Source organism: Coregonus lavaretus, assembly GCF_964263955.1.
Source record: "Coregonus lavaretus genome assembly, chromosome: 30".
Taxonomy (NCBI): Eukaryota; Metazoa; Chordata; class Actinopteri; order Salmoniformes; family Salmonidae; genus Coregonus; species Coregonus lavaretus.
The window spans coordinates 4,026,622-4,050,170 of record NC_140017.1 but is presented as its reverse complement, the minus strand read 5'-3'; the positions used below and the strand labels follow the sequence as shown (position 1 = coordinate 4,050,170).

General features: G+C 39.5%; 1 protein-coding gene across 1 annotated transcript in view; it reads left to right on the top strand.

The window, feature by feature from the left end:
* The window catches only part of ano7 (anoctamin 7), a 51,468-nt gene that overhangs the window by 421 nt on the left and 27,498 nt on the right, over positions 1-23,549 (top strand). The window contains exons 2-5 of the mRNA XM_084148454.1: positions 1,120-1,260; positions 1,618-1,675; positions 21,246-21,397; positions 23,227-23,334. Of these exons, the coding sequence (XP_084004580.1) occupies positions 1,168-1,260; positions 1,618-1,675; positions 21,246-21,397; positions 23,227-23,334 (411 nt within the window). The 5' untranslated portion in view covers positions 1,120-1,167. The remainder of the gene's footprint in view (positions 1-1,119; positions 1,261-1,617; positions 1,676-21,245; positions 21,398-23,226; positions 23,335-23,549) is intronic.

The window sequence follows — 23,549 nt, the reverse complement described above, 5'->3', positions numbered from 1 at the left end:
CAAACCTGCCATTTGTTTAGGCAGTGTCTACATGTACAAACTACTGTATGAACGCACACCAGCAGCTAGTAGTAGTAGTAGTAGTAGTAGTAGTAGTAGTAGTAGTAGTAGTAGTAGTAGTAGTAGTAAGTGGTTGTCGTAGTAGTAGTAGTAGTAGTAGTAGTAGTAGTAGTAGTAGTAGTAGTAGTAGTAGTAGTAGGTGGTTGTCATAGCACCCAAAACCAATCTGTGATTTTATTTAACCATGGGGAAAAAGCAACTGAATTAACACCGTAATGCAGGTCAGATTGAATTGAGCCCTATTACAAGTGCATGATACCATTCTGCCCTACAGCCGGCCCTCTATAGAGCCACTGCTGCGGGTCAGAGCCCGAATGGAGTGCTAGCTGTATGGCTCATATCCCACAGTGTGATGTGAAACATGCAGCCTCACTCTAGTGCCACATAGCAGACCTCCTGACCGGTTTATTTGACTAAATTGTGAATAGACAAATTAGAGGCCACAGGTTTTTCTCATTACTCAATGTTCGATGGTCCTCTCTGACTGCAGGGGTTCTGTGATATTTGTGGTGAGAGGTTGCTGTTAAGAGGCCATGTTCTCTGGACCCCAACTTCATTTGCTACTCTTAATGGCCTCAATTGAGTTCATGTGAAAACATGATTTTGTCCCAAATGGCACCCTATTCCTTATATAGTGCACTGCTTTTGACCAGGGCCCATAGGGCTCTTGTCAAAGGTAATGCACTATATAGGGGATAGGGTGTCATAAGGAACACAGCCCATGACTGTTGATGATGATGTTTGAGCTGTATACCTGCAAATGGTCACTGTCTAGCTACTGAGGAGAATTCCTCTGCTACTGTACATTTATGCAGCTAATGATGGCATAATTAGGCATAATCGTGTTACTTACAGACATGAAATAACTTGGGACGTAAAGTCATTTAAATTGGACATACAGTGATGGGTACAATTTAGGATGTGGCTGTTTTGCTGTATGAGTTTCATGTTGTGTGAGAGGGCATATTGTATGGAGTGTGCTGTGAGTCCCCTGGTATCTTGCTTGCTCTGGGAGCTTGTTCACACCAGGGGGACATGAGGGTACTTTATGTGCTCCAGGGCTGCAGTGGGGAGCAGGCCTGCAGCCAGACAGCCTACTGAGGGACCATGATGAGGAGAGGAGAGGAGCGAGAGGACGTCACCACTCTCATCGCCATGACTAACACTACAGACCACAACTACGGGAGCATGGATACTGGGGTAATCATGAAAATATATTGTTTGATCATATTTAAACGCTCATGGTTATGGACTGTGTGTGTGTGTGTGTGTGTGTGTGTGTGTGTGTGTGTGTGTGTGTGTGTGTGTGTGTGTAGAAAAAAGTATGTTGTGTCAACACCCGCCCATGCTAGTCTCCTGTTATGGGTTTGGGGCATTAATCAGTGACTCTGATTACAAAGACAGGAAGTCAGAGAGCATTAGTCCAACCACAACAACTTTGTAGCACCCCTTTGAAACAACTCCACTATAACTAAGGGGAGAGTGGATGGGGTTAGGATTAATCTTGTGGATACATTGTGGATACATTGATAATAGATCAACTATTCATGTTTACAGATGTCTCAGGTCAGCTCTGGGGACAGAAATGTGTTCAGCGATGGCATCACTCGCATCGGTGAGTATACTGATGGGATGGGATGACGTAAGGATGGATTTTTTAAAAACTAGTGGGAAAAAACGGTTGCAATGATCTTGTGTAAGGACGTTTTCTTAACGTCTTTATCTGGTTGTAATCTTTAATCTGACCTGATAATAACGACTGGATCTTGTCATGAAAAATATTTGTTTATATGGTCTTTACAGAGACCAGATTATTGTAATCTGGTGACGTCTTCTCAACCAGTTTTAATTTATAAAAGAAATCAATTATATAATGTGCCAAAGTTTGCCCGCTAGGTATGTTTCTTCCATTCCTGGTGTCCTTTCCTTTGTCCTCACTGGGTTTAGGGTGAAGTTGCCCCTAGATGCTGATCTTAGGTCAGTTTTGAATTTCCCCATCCACTAATTAGTCCATGGGCCAGAGGGCTAAAATTCAGATATTTGTCCACTTTGGGTTATATTTTGGTATGTTAGCCATGTATTCGAGGTAGCTAAATGTGTCTATCACTGCATTATATGTTATGACCCCTATGCGATTAGCTGGGCCAACAGGATCAGGGTATGAAATGTGATTTTGTATTATCAGGGAACAATCTTCTCAAACTAAGGCAATTTGATATGTTATTAACTTCATAATACAACACATAATTAAGGTATTAAACAATTGGAACGGGAAGGAACTGCATTGATTTTGCATAATCAAAACTGAATAAATAATTGGTGTAATAAAACCAAGAATGGCTTAAAATTTGTATTACAATGAAGACAACCTAAAATGATGGCCCAAGGACGTCAGGTATATGTATTTAGCAAAATATTACCAGAATTGCAATATTATTCTGAAATATGTATTGGCTAGTGGCTGCTGAGGGTTGTCAAGGGTATCACCAATGGTTCAATTGCTAAAAGACAGGATTTTTTCTAGTCACCAATTGCATAATTTCTATAAAATGTGTCAACCAGCCACTGAACTAATGGCTACAAAATGATTAGCTAACATATTTCATTAAATAACTTTTAAGGTTAGAGAGGATACGTTTAAAATCATGATGGTCAGGGACAGAAGCAGTGGTGTAAAAAGTACTCAATTGTCATACTTGAGTAAAAGTAAAGATACCTTAATAGAAAATGACTCACGTAAAAGTAAAAGTCAGCCAATACTACTTAAGTAAAAGTCTAAAAGTATCTGGTTTTAAATGTACTTAAGTACAGTGGTGGGAAAAGTACTCAATTGTCATTGTTGAGTAAAAGCAAATGCTATACATCAAATTCCCTTATATTAAGCAAACCAGACGGCACGATTTAAAAACGAATAATTTACAAACACACTATTTGTGTTTAGTGAGTCCACCAGATCAGAAGCAGTAGGGATGACAACGCGTTATATTGATAGGTGTGTGAATGAGACCATAATTCTGTACTGCCTGAGCATTCGAAATCTAACGAGTACATTTGGATATCAGGGAAAATGTATGGGAGTAAAAAGTACATATTTTCTTTAGGAATGTAGTGGAGTAAAAGTAAATGTTGTCAAAAATATCAATAGTAAAATACAGATACCCCCCAAAAACTACTTAAGTAGTACTTTAAAGTATTTATAATGAAATACTTTACACCGCTGGACAGAAGAGATTATATCATCCGTATTCCTTTTTAGAGATCATTGTGTTTACCTAAATCTTTGCTAACTTGCTGGGACAACTCAACAAATGACAGAGCACACCTTTCAACTTAGTGTACTGAGCATTGCTATACAACAGACTATTACAGGTGGCAACTATAAAACCAATATGCTACCAGTACCAAATTTGGATCTCTTGGGCTTGTATTATTTCCCAGTTCAAACAATTTCCCTAAAACAAATATGTAGTTCTGCTATTTGCAGTGTTGTGTTCGAGACCACCTAAAGCGAGACCGATTCAAGACCAAGACCGGAGTAAATAGAGTCAGAGTCAAGACCAAGACCAGAGGGGGGCGAGACCGAGTCAAGACCGAGACTGGGAGGGGGACAAGGGGTCCGAGACCGAGTCAAGACCGAGACCCGAAAAATGCGAGTCCAATTCAAGACCATGATTGCAATTTGTTAAATCACCACCATAATAAGTTCAAAATTCAAAAATTAACTAAATAGTTCAAAATTAACAATATTTCTGTATTCATATTTCAGAACAACATATGGGTTCTTTAGACATTCAAAATAGTGAAAAAATGCATGCTGAGGGAAAATAGAGCCACTCTACCAACTATTACTAACCCAAACACAGTGGGGAACAATGGGCCTTCTACAACTTCAGAGAAGGGCTAAGGATTTATAAAATAAGGATTATAATAATATAATGATAATGATTTATAAAATAAGGATTATAATAATATAATAATAATGATAATGATATTATTATTTTCAATGATGATCTGATTTAATCTCTTCAGTTTTTGTTGGAAAGGAAAGGGTTATCACCAAAGCGAAAAAAATATCCAAACAGGATTTTTCTTTGCTGGTCTCTGGGGAGATAAATCTAGCTAGCTAAGTCAGCCATTGACTAGGCCATCAGAAGCTAGATAAAGGCATCTGCCATTCAACGTTATTAGGGCAAAACATTTGAGTGACAGTGGAATCAACCAATCACATTTTGACTTAATGTGTGGGACCGTTTTTACAAAAACGTATGGAAACTTCTGCCATCTTGAAGGCCAACAGGTCACTGCACAATAGTGAGCAGTAGTTTTCCCACGGTCTAGCTATCTAGCTTTTGTTGTATGCTAGTTTGCAGAGGCTGCAGCAGGTGTTATCAAATAAGATGTTGTTGCTAATTTGTTAGCTTCTCCCTTTTCAAGAATAACTTTCAACAAGAATTTAAGTTTCAAATTATCATAATCTGGTGAGTGGAACTGTATTTTATATTACAGCGCGCTTGCTGTTGTTATCAATCTCTTTGAAAATAACATATGTGTGTGAAACATTATTGCTTTTAAAGTGGAACTGACAGCATTTTAGCAACATGAAGTCTTATAAAAAATCTGTTCATTTACATCCCCAGGAAGACTAATTAATAGACACTGCAGTAAATAAAACCGAATAAAAACATCTGTCTTGTCCAGGACCGTAGTCTACACAGATGCGCTATAGCCAATCAGAGCTACAGTAGGCCTTTATACAAACAAGCCATTTGTCAGAGGGGCCTGACATCATTCACTTTGAACTGGACTTTGTGTTTTAGGGCTGAGCCCAATTAGTCGACTGGTCGATTGTTTGGTCATTAGGCTGTTGGTCGACTGAGATTGTTTTAGTTGAGCAGTAACATATATATATATATATATATATATATATATATATATATATATATATATATATATATATATATATACACACTTCCAGTCAAAAGTTTGGACACACCTACTCATTCAAGGGTTTTTCTTTATTTTTACTATTTTGTACATCCTAGAATAATAGTGAAGACATCATAACTATGAAATAACACACATGGAATCATGTAGTAACCAAAAAAGTGTTAAACAAATTCTTCAAATAGCCACCCTTTGCCTTGATGACAGCTTTGCACACTCTTGGCATTCTCTCAACCAGCTTCATGAGGTAGTCACCTGGAATGCATTTCAATTAACAGGTGTGCCTTCTTAAAAGTTAATTTGTGGCAATCAGTTGTGTTGTGACAAGGTAGGGGGCGTATACAGAAGATAGCCCTATTTGGTAAAAGACCAAGTCCATATTATGGCAAGAACAGCTCAAATAAGTAAAGAGAAACAACAGTCAATACGGAAAATGTCAAGAACTTTTAAAGTTTCTTCAAGTGCAGTCACAAAAACCATCAAGCGCTATGATGAAACTGGCTCTCATGAGGACCGCCACAGGAAGACCCAGAGTTACGCCACAGGAATGGAAGACCCAGAGTTACCTCTGCTGCAGAGGATAAGTTCATTAGAGTTACCAGCCTCAGAAATTGCTGCCCAAATAAATGCTTCACAGAGTTCAAGTCACAGACACATCTCAACATCAACTGTTCAGAGGGGACTGTGTGAATCAGGCCTTCATGGTCGAATTGCTGCAAAGAAACCACTACTAAAGGACACCAATAAGAATAAGAGACCTGCTTGGGCCAAGAAACGTGAGCAACAGACATTAGACCGGTGGAAATTTTTCCTTTGGTCTGGAGTCCAAATTTGAGATTTTTGGTTCCAACCGCCGTGTCTTTGTGAGACGCGGTGTGGGTGAACGGATGATCTCTGCATGTGTAGTTCCCACCGTAAAGCATGGAGGAGGAGGTGTATGGTGTGGGGGTGGTTTATTTAGAATTCAAGGCACACTTAACCAGCATGGCTACCACAGCATTCTGCAGCGATACGCCATTCCATCTGGTTTGGGCTTAGTGGGACTATCATTTGTTTTTCAACAGGACAATGACCCAACATGTAAGGGCTATTTTACCAAGGAGAGTGATGGAGTGCTGCATCAGATGACCTGGCCTCCACAATCCCCCGACCTCAACCCAATTGACATGGTTTAGGATGAGTCGGACGGCAGAGTGAAGGAAAAGCAGCCAACAAATGCTCAGCATATGTGGGAACTCCTTCAAGACTGTTGGAAAAGATTTCCAGGTGAAGCTGGTTGAGAGAATGCCAAGAGTGTGCAAAGCTGTAATCAAGGCAAAGGGTGGCTATTTGAAGAATCTCAAATATATAATATATTTTGATTTGTATAACACTTTTTTGGTTACTACATGATTCCATATGTGTTATTTCATAGTTTTGATGTCTTCACTATTATTCTACAATGTAGAAAATAGTAAAATTAAAGAAAACCCCTGAAATGAGTAGGTGTGTCCAAACTTTTGACTGGTACTGTACATCAGTTGTTCTGCGCTCTGGCACACTCAAACGTTGTGTTTTTGTTTTCTTATGATTGGGACCTACTGGCTTATTATGTCAGAATTTATGGACTGCTTAACCTTAACATCATGCTGTGTGTGACTGCTCTTTCCATCGGCCCTATGCAGTGGTGTAGTGGTGCCTGGAGAAGTGGGTATACTAAAAAAGTTCCCAAACGGCCCGCCCAGCGAAGGAAAGGCACCCTTTGTGAAAAATACTTCTGTTTTCCCATGTTTTTTTGTTTTTTTTTCCTATAGATTTTTCAGATTTTCACTCTCAAAATCACTTTTCTTCTTTATAGGAAGAAAATAAAAATAAATGTGATGGTCAAAGTCCAAAACAATGCTTAAACCACATCAATCTGATTGTGTGGGCCTGTCAGGGCCTGGCTCCCCAGTGAGTGGGCCTCTGTCCATCCATGTCTACGCCCCTGATGCAAACAGTGCATGATGACAATTGCGCATCACAAATAGTTTACTAACCAACACGTCGGACTAAATGTATTCAATACCTAGTTTGCATACCCGTTGTTGCCTTAGTTAGCATTTACTGGTAGATATCATCAGTTGAAACGTCTACCCTATCGGCTACCGATGTCATTCTTCTGTGAGCTGCTCCATGTCAACACCAGTTGAGAACTGCACACACTTGCTGCCTGCAGATGATATTCCGCTGAAACTATGCTATGTGTGCGGCGCGCATGTGAAAATATTTCACGTGCTTTGTGATTGTTTAGGCTACTTTGTGCATGATTTCTCTATTGTACTACATAATTGATCAACCGTATACCTCCACTACACTACTTTGATACGCAGCAGTAGGGATTCAGAAGTGAGTATATGCAATGCCCACTGAAAGAAAGTGGGTATATGGCTTATACCAGCGTATAGTTGTTACGGCGTCTAGTTGATAGGTAATCGACTAGCTGGGCTGTTCCCCAAACCCTGTATGTAGGGACCTATACAATGCTTGAACGTGGCTATTGAACTTGACATTTGGGTCTGTCTTTATTATTTAGTCTAACATATCATACAGAAACAATAGTCTCCGCTACACAACTGGCCCTGAGTGCGCTGGTATTACGGTTGCTGTCCTTTCAGAATCACAAACCTGTTACACACTGAAAGCCTATAGGTTCACCACTGCGCAAACATGTCTATAATAGATATAAAGGCTGTTAAGGTACTGTATTAATGTTTCAAGAAAGGAGTGTATATATTTGGCGCTGACTGAATGGAAGCTGATGATAATTCGTTTTTTACTCCGCTGGTCTCGGCTGGTCTCAGGAAGAAATTACTAGTCCTCACTGTCCGAGACCAAGTCAAGACCGAGTTCAAATGATTCCGACACCGAGACAAGACCGAGACACTCAATATGTGGTCTCCAGACCGGACTCGAGACCGAGACCACTACAACATTTACATTTACATTTACGTCATTTAGCAGACGCTCATATCCAGAGCGACTTACAGTTAGCGCATACATTATTTTATCGAACCCACAACCCTGGCATTGCAAACGCCATGCTCTACCAACTGAGATACATCCCCTGCCGGCCATTCCCTCCCCTACCCTGGACGAACACTGGCTATTTGTAACAATGTTGTTTCAATGATGAGTCAGTCCAGGCAAATCATTAGATCTGATGGCAAAAATTTACCAAATCCCATGGTTTCTAAGATGAGATCCACCCAATGATGTTCCATTGTTGTTTGATAGTCATTTTCAATGAGCATATGAACATTAAAACTTGTCTCAACATTCCTTTATCAGCAAGCAAACATGACCCCCCCACATTCTGAAATTGCATTCTTTTAACCCCCCACAGTTTTATCATTGCACTGTGATACAAAAGCCAGCATCGGTTTGCTTTAGGAACATGAGGACACCTCAGAGCGGTTGGGTAGGCTGTTTGGTGTTTTCAAATGGCTAGATTTAGGACCATGCGGACACCACAGAGCTTACGAACAGAGGCAGCTGTTGTCTGTGTGCATTGTGCTTTTTCTCAGAGTTGTAAAAGCAAACAGAGCAGAAACTGCCTAGTCTTTATTTGTCTTATGTAGCTGGCAAGGTAACTGCTGTTTGACTTAACAGAAAAGAAAACAATGATTCTCAGTGCTGAGCTAGTAGTGTAACTGACATGTAACGTTAGCTAATGTTTCATCCCCTCTCAACTGAAGTTCTGTCTGAAGCTACCACAGCTAGTTCAGTTCTAGCCTCTAGCTATCTGTCAGGTAGCAGTATCTAACAGCTGTTGTGTGTATGGAAATGTTTTGTAGCCTTGTTTTGTCCCGTTTTAACAGACGTAAATTAAATCAGATGGTGACAGGTGTCCCAGCAGGGCCAGACAGCCAGGGAAGACCAGTCTACAGAGTGTCGTATATGATGAATGGTGGTAATATTGCTGATGAACAAAAAGTCCGTTATGCTGCATCGTGTCAGAAGTTTTTATTCATACCACGAGGTTACAGCATAAATTCACAGACACGCGTTGCCTGGAGAACGCCTCCCAGATTGTTATGGCCGTTCTGTCGTCTCATCGTTTAACTCCTATTTATAAACAATGCAAAGGGAGGGGCTACTCCCTCTTCTGGCCAATCACCAGTCTCCCCTCGGGCGTCACCCTCCAAGCGGCACATTTCAAATAACATCATAAAACCTCCCCCCTCTGGCCTGAACCAACATTCCATTTCGTCATGAAAAACATTTAACAAAGACATAATCTTCAGATACGATATTCCCCCCTTTCGAGACGAAATAAACGTCTCGAAAACAAACAGAATAAGATTATGACTATTAACCATTTATCTCATTGAATATTCTTAACCTTAACCCCAAAAACATTCTCCTCTAGAGTGTAAATACCTTTCTATGAAATACCTGTTTATGAAGTGTGAATACATTACTATGACCCATGAAGAAATCTCTATGGAGTGTAAATACATTACTATGACATATGAACAACTGTTTATGAAGTATGAACACATTACTATGAATTATGAATAAATCTCTATGGAGTGTGAGAGCGAAAAACTGTCCAGCAGCCATCCATCCATATCAATCAAGACAGTAAAATTCTCTCACCGTCCCTCTGCCCCAGGCAACCACCGTCGGTACTCCAGATAACCTCATAACTCATGTAAATGCATTTGAAACTATGATGTAATTAAATACCCATGTAAACAAAATCCTATCCATAAATATCCACTCTCAGGCTGGTCAACCCATAGGACCTGAAAGGGAATCTCTCCCTGCTTAAACATTCTGTCCCTAACCCCATCGAAATAAACAAAAGCATCTACGATCCTCATCTGCATTCAATAACATCAAACATAATTCTACTAAAATCAATACCTAAGAATATGACACAATTATGTATTACACATGTCTATATTTCATTGCAGACACTGGAATGTAGTCCACTACACTTCCTCTTCCTGTAGTGTCCTCTTCCAATGGACTTGTTGATGATGGAATCAGCCACACCATCCTTGTTTCCTCTCCTCCAGTCATATTGTCTTTGTTTGAGTATTCCAATCTCCACATGTTCTCCCACATGCTTCTGGAATGACAAGAAAATAAACGACCAAACAGTATCCTTTGCAAAACAACCACTTTCAAATTAAACCTCCATTTCACCTAAGAATTTAAAAAAATTATACATAAATGATGCATGAATCACATTATCCATTCCCCCCTTTGATTCATAAATCACACTAAAAATCATACTAATATTGAAAAACCAATTTGAAAAATCATCAAATAATCCAAAATGATATTTATCCCTCAGTTCCACTTGTCCATCTTTATCCAGATCAGGAACAGTCCACACCGGCATCTGAGTGTTGTCTCCAGGCACCACTTCTCCAACCTATCTCAATCTCATAACTTTCTCAAAAGTCAGTACACACATCACACAGTGTTATCAAAACTTAAACTAGAATCTGACCCATCACTGCCCCTACTGGCCTAATTGATTTTGCAACCAAATCCTTTCAAATGCATCCCTTACAATGCATCCATAACCCCAGTGATATTATCTGAACTATCTGGACTCACAGTAATACACTAATATTTATCAATATTATCTTCCCAAATGTTACACCATACCATGACTGAAGTCCCCCCTTCTCCCTTAAACTTATTCTTCAATGATAGGCTTGAAGACTATGACATGTCGCCATGTGTCTGCTAAATGACCAAAATGTAAATGCAATGTCACCCTTTTAACCCCAGAGTTAGCTGTGTCCAATGCTATCCCTCTTATAATGGTAAAACCTCATATGGAAGCTTCAACGTTGACCTGTAACAACATCCTATCCCCCATAGGGTAAGAATATACTCTATCATAATTTCCCCTTATCCTCTAAAATTCCCATAGTCACATTGTCAGTCAAAAGCTAATCTTTTAACCATCAAAGTCCTGCTCTTCTTACTACCTGATATATAAAAAGTAACCTATTATTTGTCATTACTACCCTTAAGGTCATACTTATCCAAAGTTATCATCTAACATCCCAATCTGATCTTTCCATAAACATACCCCTTACCTCATATGTTTTATTAGAACAAACACCACTTTCATCCCTCAATATTTCACCTGAATACTTAAGGTTTCCACTGTTACCTGACTTCACATCTAACAATTCCCATAGGGTAATCCATTTACCCAAGAACACTTAAACCCTACTGTTTTGACAACAACATTATTTTATCTGTCAATGACTGTTGCCAATTCCACAGTTATGACAAAGCTCAAAACTGATCCACACCTGACAGAGGCTGCGCAACCGTCTAACAGGTCCTGGATGGAATTCTCAACAGACATGGACCCTCAAGATTCCTCACTGATTCCTACAGAATGAGTCAATCTATCTCTAATTTCCACAACAGAGGAACGAGCAGCACTGATCAGATGCCCCCCCCCTCCGTCATCAAAATCAAAAGACCCCATACTGCAGCTTCCATGATGAATCTCTATTCTCCATTTCAGATTAATCTATATTGTTTCTATCTGCTCTATTTTAACCCCATTCGTACCATAACCTCCTGAGTCCCTCTTGCTACCTCTTTAATTTCAGAACAATTGTTGTCAGTATCCTACTCCTATATTTGCTATTGCCATAGTATCATTAATCCCTTCCAAAGTTACCCTTAAAGTAGTTGATTTAGTTGATGAATTAAAACCCTTAATTCCTTCTAATGGAAAATCTACCCATATCCTATGTGTATTATCTACTGTTGGAGTGACTACTGTCCATTCAGTTCTACTCCTCCTGAACTCCCTCAATGACTGTGAAAACTTCCACAGACTTCAAATCTTCCATTATAAGCGTTACTTTATGAATTACATTGCCCTTTAACCAATAATTCCTAACCGAAACAAATTCTAATGTTTGCCCTAAATAAGTACACATATATTCTCCCTAACCTTTCTCTATAATATTACGCAACATAAGTGAACAGTCACTCCTAACCCTATTCCAAACTATACCTCCTTCTACTCCTGGTCCTGATAACAATACTTATTCTCCATATTTATCTCTCCATATGAGAGAAACGTCCCCATCTTAAACCCTAATAAGTATTTTTCCCCCTAAAATTGGTGCTGTACTGGTTCCCTTATAATGAAATGCAATATGTTTATGACTTTAATACCTATCAATGTTGAAAGAGTTAAATTGCTTCTCCCTGTTGTTCTAATAAACTGAAGTGTTAATGTCCTTATTTACTCCTAGTTTTCCCATAAGACTTTGAACTCCTTCCTTGTACTTCCATCTATCACCCCTAGTGTCACTTTTTCCCCCTTTCAGTTCTACCTCTAAACTTTAAACCTCCTGATTATAACAAAATACACCTATAATGACCTTGATCTCCCTACTGGACAGTGTCATTCATTACTGTTCTCTCTCTGTCTTACTACTAACTTTGAAACTTAGCTTACTGTCTCAGAGTCCCTTCAACCTAGCCTACCCCTAACTTATTTTAATCTAATCTTTTCTCTCATAACATTTAAAACCTTTTCCCCTGATCTATTGACAAAATCTCTTACCACCAAATTTTTAGAATATGTGATTGGGAAAGTTCCCCACCTGCTTCTGACTCATTACACACAGACTTGGCAAAACCGACTAAACACCTTTTAGCCTAACCTCAAATCTCTTAGTGTAAGAATGTAACCCAGAATAAACAGTCACCCCTATTAACTTTTCAGACAGACTGTCTGACAGTCGTCTAGTGGACATCTTATTGTACAATTCAATTCTCTTCCCAACACTACAATAACAGTATCTTCTAATATTAGTACTTTAAGAGTAAGTACTACCTCAAATCCCTATCCTAATTAGTTATCAATTAATGAGATGTTTAACCTCTTTAGGCTGAACACAAAGTTTTCCCCTATTCACTATCACTTCTAATTGTCGGTTGTTTCAACTGTTAGCTATTTTCTCTTCTTCTCTAATCAAGGCTCTCAGCAATGCACCCCTTCCGGATATTCTCGGCACTCTAGAATATTTAGTGTTCACCTGAAGCACCGGTGATCTTCACTTGCTCGTTGATCTTCCTCTGTTTCTTCTTCTCCAATTCTGTGTCTGTCCAGAAACTGACGATCGATATGGAACATCTGGTCCCCCCTTGGCTGGTACAATTGCCTTTGATATTGTTCAGTTGAAGCTGTAACAGTGATTGTTGATTTGATTCACTCTGATTCTTCATAACCAACACTTATTTTCTTCTTCTCCACCACCAGTTATAAGTTGTATTTGCTTGAGTTTTCTTCGTCCGGTTCTTCTCATCGTTGACATATCAGTATTCTTCAACCTTAGTTCCAAGTTCTGTCCTCGAAATATCATCTTCCATCATCTTCTTACTAGTGGGCTCTTCTTGACCTCAATGTGTTCTTCTTCAATTCTTGGGATTAAAAATGTTCTCCGCAGGTTTTCTCCTTGTCTCTTCTATATCTTCAGCGTCTCGAGCTGTTCCTCTAGCTCCCTTACCTCTCCCAAAGTCGTCTCTTCCTCCAGGCCTGATACGCCTCGGTCTATATCTCCTATTTCTTCTTTGCCAGTCATTGTAGGATAAAATCCTCTTGAACATACAACACCTTTAATCTCCTTCATCGTTGTTTCTGCTCGTATTCGTCTTCATCTCTGATGCCATAATCACCCTGCTAGATGATCATTGTAAGCTGAGAATAAACATCCCTAAGCTCTACTTTTTAAACCTATCTTATCGCTGACATATTTTATCAATTTTTGTTTGAGAATGAAGGGCAACTTTTGTTTCACTTGCCGGATAACCTAGCAACAAAGGATTACCCCTATTTCCACCCGTGAAATGACTCTCATAGTCCTGATATCTTTTTCCCCATTGTAACACCCTTTTATATTCCTTTATTGTGAACTATCTTATTCTAGACTGTATAAGTTATATAGGCTTCCCCCCTTAAATTATTAATATAACCCTAACAACCTTCAAAAAAAAAAAAAAAAAAAAAAAAAAAAAAAAAAAAAAAATAATATTTCCCCTCCCAAAAAAATTAAATAAAATAAAATATGAATATTAAAAACATTCAATTAAATGCCTTATTCAAAAACCCTTTAATTAAAAATAAAAACCCATTAAAAACTCAATTAAAAATTATGAATAATTTAAAACCAATTTTTTATTCCTATATCACCAATTTATCAATTAGTGTTGAGTATATTACCACAACCCATCAAATGCAAGTAAATGCAAGTTAGTAATCTTCAGACTAAAATACCCATAAACAAAGCCCAACCTTCAATACTACAATACTCCAATTCCCATAACCCCTTGCTCCATTAGCTCTAATTATCATAAATTTACAGAAGAATCCTCAATCCATCCTGGATTCCCAACACATCTGTAATTAAACCCCAGTGATGCACATAGCCTCCAAAATGCAATTTTTAATGAATCAGTTTGCCACGCCTATGCGAAATGGTCATAACATCACATATCCTGTTAGGGAAAGATTTTGTAACCATAATCAGTACCAAAACCTTTTTTTTTTTTTTTTTTTTTGACTTGATCCTCTGCCACGTGACGTGATCACTTCCTGTATCTCCTCGCTCCTCTCACTTAGCGTTCCTCTCATATGACAGAAGAACAAAGACACAACATAACATTTTAGTCGTTAATGCAGTCACTGAGTATTTCCAACCATTCAATATTCGTTCGTTCTACATTATTCACTCTAAGACTAAACTCAGAATTAAATAGATCGCTCAAAAACCCTTTTTTTATTTTTTATTTTAATCCGTTATTTAATTATTTAATTCAATCTATTATAATCCGTTATCCTATATTTAATTTAATTCAATGCATTATACTTCGTCAACATATATTTAATTTATAAATTCAATAGGTCCCAAAACAAGTTTCATCTTAATCCACCGCCGTTTAAACTAGAATCATCGTGTTAAAATTTCTCCTCTGTCTATTTTCCCTTGCAGGGTAACGCCAAATGGGACCTATGACCTTAAGCCACCATTTTGTTTTGTAGGCTTAGCCAACCTCATTTTGTAGTTTTTATCCCCGTAAAATCAACACGTGTCCTAATCTCGTGTCATAACCTCCCCTTTCTGTAGGGTAGTATCGCAAAATTAAACGCATGCGCACAACCATTCAAGCCCATGCTTACTACAAAATAGAACGCCAGCATCCTACCTCAGTTTCTCTATTTTACACTTATAGCCAGACAATAACACAACATAACTCACATTTACGCAGAACTTTCAGTTCCACCTACATACAAACAAGTTTAAGAGGCTTGAATCCATCGCAGTGGACCCCTAAGGATATCCGTTAGCATGTAACACGCAACACAATTAGCATCTAGCTTAGCCCAAGGTACACTGACACAACACACAATTAGCATGTAACATTAGCATCCACCTCAGCCACCATAGCAACGAGGCACCACGTAGCCTAAACCAATCCAGCCCTAGCTTCAGCCTCTAGCCAACTGCGACCTACTACACAAATGAACATCCCGCATTGCACCTTTAATTGATTACTGTTTCCTTTGCCCTAAATTTATTCTGCCGTGGGTATGGCTATTTCAGTGAGCGACCCTCCCCAATGCAACTATCCCGTCGAACAGAGGTTGAGTAAGCAATCCCCAAGAAATTTTCAACCAACCCCCAGTCCCAGACTGAACCTGAACACTCATAATGCATGTCCAGGATTTTGGCCCACCCTGGTGGTCGCCCCGTTCGTTACGAGGTCTTATCTAAACCACTGCAATGCTCTAAAGAATGCGCATATCTGAATTTACCCATCATTGCCATCCGTTACCAATGAAATATAAACTTATCACTCTAAATCCTACAGTTTAATGCTCTAAATTCCAATTAACTGTCGTTTCCGATGAAATAAATTTAGCAGACTTCAGTCGACCAGCAACAAACACCACCTGAGGCCAGGTCATATGGAACATCCCTTCAATGTACACAAGTCATATCCAATCTAACAAACTCCGAAGCGGTAAGAACACACTCACCCTTTTTCGGCCATGCTTCAGAGAGAGTTAGGCCGGCGGTTGACTGAAACAAAGAGGAGACGCAAACCCATGCCCCACGTTGGGCGCCATTATGTCGTATATGATGAATGGTGGTAATATTGCTGATGAACAAAAAGTCCGTTATGCTGCATCGTGTCAGAAGTTTTTATTCATACCACGAGGTTACAGCATAAATTCACAGACACGCGTTGCCTGGAGAACGCCTCCCAGATTGTTATGGCCGTTCTGTCGTCTCATCGTTTAACTCCTATTTATAAACAATGCAAAGGGAGGGGCTACTCCCTCTTCTGGCCAATCACCAGTCTCCCCTCGGGCGTCACCCTCCAAGCGGCACATTTCAAATAACATCATAAAACCTCCCCCCTCTGGCCTGAACCAACATTCCATTTCGTCATGAAAAACATTTAACAAAGACATAATCTTCAGATACGATAAGAGCTCAGGTGCATTTTGCAGCATATTATAACATTCAGTGAATGGATACAAAGTGCCATCTTGAGTTGATGGGTAGGCTACAGTCTGGGATCTGGGAATAATAGTCATTTCAATTATTGAACCATTGATTCTATTCTTGGATAATATAATGTATAAATGTACACCAAGGTAATTCTTTGTCTTGCCTCATCTGAGCAGGATCAGATGGTGACAGGTGTCTCAGCAGGGTCAGGCAACCAGGGAAGATCAGTCTGTGACAGCACTGAGGATGCAACACTCTTCTCTCTGTACAGCAAAAACTCGACAAGCCAGAAGCTTCAAAGATTGAAACTATTTTAAGGCAGTCTGACAAACCTCTAAAGTTTCCAAACTGGGTTGATAGAGGCTTTTCCCGATGACACAAAACATGTAAAACAAATATTTGTGGGAGACACTATTGATGATGATGAATGGATACAGATATTTATGAATGCCCAGTCATGTTCATATAATCTCAGACATAAATTACGGCAGTTTAAGAAACTGAATATCATGCACTCAGAAATGTAGTTCCTCTGCTGGAGGTGTAAAACACAAAAGGGACACATTTGTATATGTTATGCTCTTGTGAAGGCTGGCTGAATTCTGGCAAAGAGTATGTTATTTTATCTCAGCATGTCTACAGATTCTCCCTTCTCCCTGTTTTTGTTTGCTTGGAAATGTTAATACTGGAGACTTATCAGAAGAAACTGTGTAACCTAGCATTTATAGCGGCTAAGAAATGCATTGCCATTAATTGGAAGGTTGGATATTCTCCCACAATGTAACAATGGTTGGCAGAAATGTCAAGTTACAGTTGAAGTCGGAAGCTTACATACACCTTAGCCAAAAACATTTAAACTCAGTTTTTCACAATTCCTGACATTTAATCCTTGTAAAGATTCCCTGTCTTAGGTCAGTTAGGATCACCACTTTATTTTAAGAATGTGAAATGTCAGAATAATAGTAGTATTTATTTCAGCTTATATTTCTTTCATCACATTCCCAGTGGGTCAGAAGTTTACATACACTCAATTACTATTTGGTAGTATTGCCTTTAAATTGTTTAACTTGGGTCAAACGTTTTGGGTAGCCTTCCACAAGCTTCCCACAATAAGTTGGGTGAATGTTGGCCCATTCCTCCTGACAGAGCTGGTGTAACTGAGTCAGGTTTGTAGGCCTCCTTGCTCGCACACGCTTTTTCAGTTCTGCCCACAAATGTTCTATAGGTTTGAGGTCAGGGCTTTGTGATGGCCACTCCAATACCTTGACTTTGTTGTCCTTAAGCCATTTTGCCACAACTTTGGAAGTATGCTTGGGGTCATTGTCCAGTTGGAAGACCCATTTGCGACCAAGCTTTAACTTCCTGACTTGATGTCTTGAGATGTTGCTTCAATATATCCACATAATTTTCCTTCCTCATGATGTCATCTATTTTGTGAAGTGCACCAGTCCCTCCTGCAGCAAAGCACCCCCATAGCATGATGCTGCCACCCCCGTGCTTCACGGTTGGGATGGTGTTCTTCGGCTTGCAAGCCGCCCCCTTCTTCCTCCAAACATAACGATGGTCATTATGACCAAACAGTTCTATTTTTGTTTCATCAGACCAGAGGACATTTCTCCAAAAAGGACAATCTTTGTCCCCATGTGAAGTTGCAAACCGTAGTCTGGCTTTTTTATGGCGGTTTTGGAGCAGTGGCTTCTTCCTTGCTGAGCGGCCTTTCAGGTTATGTCGATATAGGACTCGTTTTACTGTGGATATAGATACTTCTGACCTGTTTCCTCCAGCATCTTCACAATGTCCTTTGCTGTTGTTCTGGGATTGATTTGCACCAAAGTACATTCAACTCTAGGAGACAGAAAGCGTCTCCTTCCTGAGCGGTATGACGGCTGCGTGGTCCCATGGTGTTTATACTTGCATACTATTGTTTGTACAGATGAATGTAGTACCTTCAGGCGTTTGGAAATTGCTCCCAAGCATGAACCAGACTTGTGGAGGTCTACAATTGTTTTTCTGAGGTCTTGGCTGATTTCTTTTGATTTTCCCATGATGTCAAGCAAAGAGGCACTGAGTTTGAAGGTAGGCCTTGAAATACATCCACAGGTACATCTCCAATTGACTCAAATGATGTCAATTAGCCTATCAGAAGCTTCTAAAGCCATGACATCATTTTCTGGAATTTTCCAACTTCTGACCCACTGGAATTGTGATACAGCGAATTATAAGTGAAATAATCTGTCTGTAAACAATTGTTGGAAAAAGTACTTGTGTCATGCACAAAGTAGATGTCTTAACCGACTTGCCAAAACTATAGTTGGTTAACAAGACATTTGTGGAGTGGTTGAAAAACAAGTTTTAATGACTCCAACCTAAGTGTATGTAAACTTCTGACTTCAACTGTATGTATCACTAGATTTGATTTATTACAAGATTAAGGGTGTACTGTGCAACTTTCATAAGGTCTGGATGCCTCTGGATGCCTTATATGGAATGCTGTAAGACGAAAGGAGTCTGTATTGAAAACATGCCCACGTCAGGGAGATACCTATTTAGGTCATCCCTAGCTTCTGGGCCGCTCAGTCCTGGCCCTGGGGGTCTGCCGTCCTGTGGGTTGTCACTCTGGCCTTGGCCTTACACACCTGAAATCAATAATGAATGTTTCACTAAGATCCTAAAGCTGAGTGGGGTGTGTTGGGGCACTGCAGGGCGGTGGACCCCTAGGGGCAGGACGGGGTGGTCCAGCTATATTGTGTGCAAGTAAAAACAGTACTACAGTACTATTAGGCCTGTGATATGAATGACAGTGCCCTCTGTAATTTTTTCTTCTTTTGGCTCTATTCTCCAAAAGTTTGGATTTGAAATCTAACCATGACTATGAAGTTAAAGTTCAAACTATCAGCTTTCATTTGGCTGTGTACTCCAGTACTTTGGATTTGAAATGGTACAATCACTATGAGGTTGAAGTGCAGACTGTCAGGTTTATTTTGAAGGTATTTTCATCCATATCAGGTGAACCGCTTAGAAATTACAGCACTGTTTGTACATAGTCCCCCTATTTTAGGGGAGCAAAAGTATTGGGACAAATACACTTGTATGTGTATTAAAGTAGTAAAAAGTTAAGTATTTAGTCCCATATTCATAGCACGCAATGACTACATTAATCTTGTGACTCTACAAATGGGATGCGTTTGCTGTTTGTTTTGGTTGTGTTTCTGATTATTTTGTGCCCAGTAGAAATGAATGGTAAATTATGTATTTTGTCATTTTGGAGTCACTTTTATTGTAAATAATTATATAATATGTTTCTAAATAACCCCCCCAAAAATACTAACCTCCCCTTTTATGATATTAACAGGGGAGGTTAGTCTTTTTTGGGGGGGTATGATAATAATAATTAATAATATGCCATTTAGCAGATGCTGTTATCCAAAGCGACTTACAGTCATGCGTGCATAATTATTTTTATTTTTTTGTGTATGGGTGGTCACGGGGATCGAACCCACTACCTTGGCATTACAAGCGCCGTGCTCTACCAGCTGAGCTACAGAGGACGCACAGGATATTTGTGCGTCTGTAACTTTGTTACTCATCATTATTCACGATTCATTCAGGACTATCCATAATCATGGTAGCGTTCACATTCATGTAGAAGTGTTTAGAAACACATGATGTTCTTATTTACAATAAAAGTTAGATTGTGTAGAAATACAGGAAATTATCTTTAGATGCCCAAAAACAATCAGAGGGAGGACAACCAGACCCCCCACCAGGTTATGTCCCCCCCTCCACTTCTAAAACCAAAGTTGCGCCCCTGAAATTACCATCATTTTGTATGCAATTGTTCACAGAATAACCATATGTTGTGTGCTCACTACGCCCACTGAGACTTGGAAAAGCATAGCACAGTTTATTAGGCTACAGATCTAATAATTTATGATGATCTTCACAGGGTGGTGAAAGTGCACAGTGATGAGCTTGATGCTAATTTTCTATAAATATTGAGGGTCTTAATTGTATGCTGGTGACATGATGATCAGTGCTTGGCTGCCATTTTTATTGACAAATAAAAATGATCTCGCTCCTATCCATAATATCATCATGTACCCTCTGCACTGTATCTGCAAGCTGTTGGTTAGAGCACATGTGCCAATACCATAGTGGCCACATTTACTGTTAGTTGCAATGTTTTTTGTGCCAAAAATATCAACAGAGTTAAATATGGGATGGAAACACATAGAACTTCTGTTTTTTATTCGGTGAATGAAAAGTTATAAGACAAAGTGCTTTTTATGTGGACTACGTCATTATGAACAGCTTTGTAATCGCAACAATCCAGTTTGATGGAAACACACCACTGACAATAACATTTGCATATTTTTGTGTGCAAATATTGATATATTCTCTTAAATCTTTCGACAAAAAGATTGAATGTTTACTGAGCCAAGCCTAAGCCCTATTGGTAATTACAATGGTAATTGTACACTGCATGAAGGGGTATACGTACAGTATGCACATGTTTATATGACGTATATACCTGGGTCCCATAGAATTTGTGCTTAATTTAGGAGGAGAATTTGGCTGTGTTAAAGGATGGCGCTTCAGAGAAAGATGCTGAGCAGAGCCTAAGCCCTATTGGTAATTACAATGTCAATTGTATATATATGCACATGTTAATACCAGGTATACACCTGTGTCCCACAGACTTTGTGTTAGTTTGGGAAGAGAATTTAGCTGTGTTGAAGAATGGCGCATCAGAGAAAGACAAGTCAAGTCACGCCACCCAAGACTCACACAGGAAGTGGAGGAAAGATTTCCTGTCAAGACTTCAAGCAGCCGGCATTGACCAGGAGATGGTGAGCGAGGAATAAGGGAAAGGGTCGTTTACATTTACTAGAGCCCTGAGTTTTATGACCAGACTAGGAAAAACTCTGAGCCCTAGTTATAGCCCATAGTTATTAGCCTATGACCAGGGCCCAGAGTGTTTCCTGATCAGGTCATGTAATCCGGAAAAACTCCTGCCCCAATAAACGACACATCACCCATGATAAACAACTGCTCCCATACCAGTCATGGTTCCTCTCTGAGCTGCACGCTCCAGGATTCAGCTAGAAAGAGAAAGACTTTATCAATATTTACACGGCTTCCAGAGAGCTTGTCTTACAAGTAATTAATTTAGCCCTTTCTACTTGGTGCTTGAATCAACAAGCTACCACATACACTACCAGTCAAAATGTGTACTATTTTTTACATTGTAGAATAATAGTGAAGACATAAACTATGAAATAACACATTTGGAATCATCTAGTAAACAAAAAGGTGTTCAAAGTATATTACAAATCAAAGTATATTTTATATTTGAGAATCTTCAAATAGCCACCCTTTGCATTGATGACAGCTTTGCACACTCTTGGAATTCTCTCAACCAGCTTGGTAAAATAGCCCTTACACAGCCTGGAGGTGTGTTGGGTCATTGTCCTGTTGAAAAACAAATGATAGTCCCACTAAGCCCAAACCAGATAGAATGGCGTATCGCTGTAGAATGCTGTGGTAGCCATGGTTACTACATGATTCCATATGTGTTATTTCATAGATTTTATGTCTTCACTATTATTCTACAATGTAGAAAATATTAAAAATAAAGAAAAACCCTGGAATGACTAGGTGTGCCCAAACTTTTGACTGGTACTGTATATACTGAACAAAAATATAAACGCAACATGTAAAGTGTTGGTCCCATGTTTCATGAGCTGAAATAAAAGATCCCAGTACTGTTCCATACGCACAAAAAGCATATTTCTCTCAAATATTGTGCATACATTTGTTTACATCCCAGTTAGTGAGCATTTCTCCTTTGCCAAGATAATCCATCCACCTGATAGCTGTGGCATATCAAGAAGATGATTAAACAGCATGATCATTACACAGGTGCACTTTGTGCTGGGGAAAATAAAAGACCACTCTAAAATGTGCAGTTTTGTCTCACAACACGATGCCACAGATGTCTCAAGATTTGAGGGAGCGTGCAATTGGCATGCTGACTGCAGGAATGTCCACCAGAGCTGTTGTTACCATAAGCCGCCTCCAATGTCGTTTTAGAGAATTTGGCATTACGTCCAACCGGACTAAAAACCGCAGACCACGTGTAACCACGCCAGCCCAGGACCTCCACATCCGGCTTCTTCACCTGCAGGATTGTCTGAGCCCAGCCACCTGGACAGCTGATGAAAAGGAGGATTATTTCTGTCTGTTATAAAGCCCTTTTGTGGGGAAAAACTCATTTTGATTGGCTGGGCTTGGCTCCCCAGTGGGTGGGCCTGGCTCCCAAGTGGATGGGCCTATGCCTTCCCAGGCCCACCCATGGCTGCACCCCTGCCCAGTCATGTGAAATCCATAGATTAGGGCCTAATGAATGTATTTCAATTGACTGATTTCCTTATATGAACTGTAACTCAGTAAAATCTTTAAATTGTTGCATGTTTTGTTATATTTTTGTTCAGTATAATATCGGTGCATAATACCATATAATTATATTATACAAACAATGTAAAAAGTGTGATAAACGTTTAGTTTGTATTACGCTATAATATTTTTATCGTCCAGCATCAGTGGAAATAAATCATTGGTGTATCCAATAAACATGCATAGTCAGTGATTTCTGTTTTCCTTTTTGGTTCTCCGCTAGAGGGAAGTTCTTCAAGCTAAGAAGAAAATCTCCTATGTGCTCCTGAGCGCCCCCTGGAGTGTCCTTTGCTACTACGCTGAGGAGATCAGTCTCCGGGTCCCTCTGCAGGTCAGTCAGTCAGTTGACTCAGTTCTTGTGTTTCTACTCTCCTGTCACGTCAAAGGAGTTTAAGACCTTAGGTGTTAGGGTCAATTCAGCTTTCAATTCAGTCAATTCAGGAATTGAATTGAAATCGAATTAATCAATTGAAAAAAAATGCACATAGAAACGTTGAGTTCATGAATGAATTTCAATTCACTAGCCAACCCTCCTCCTGGAGAACT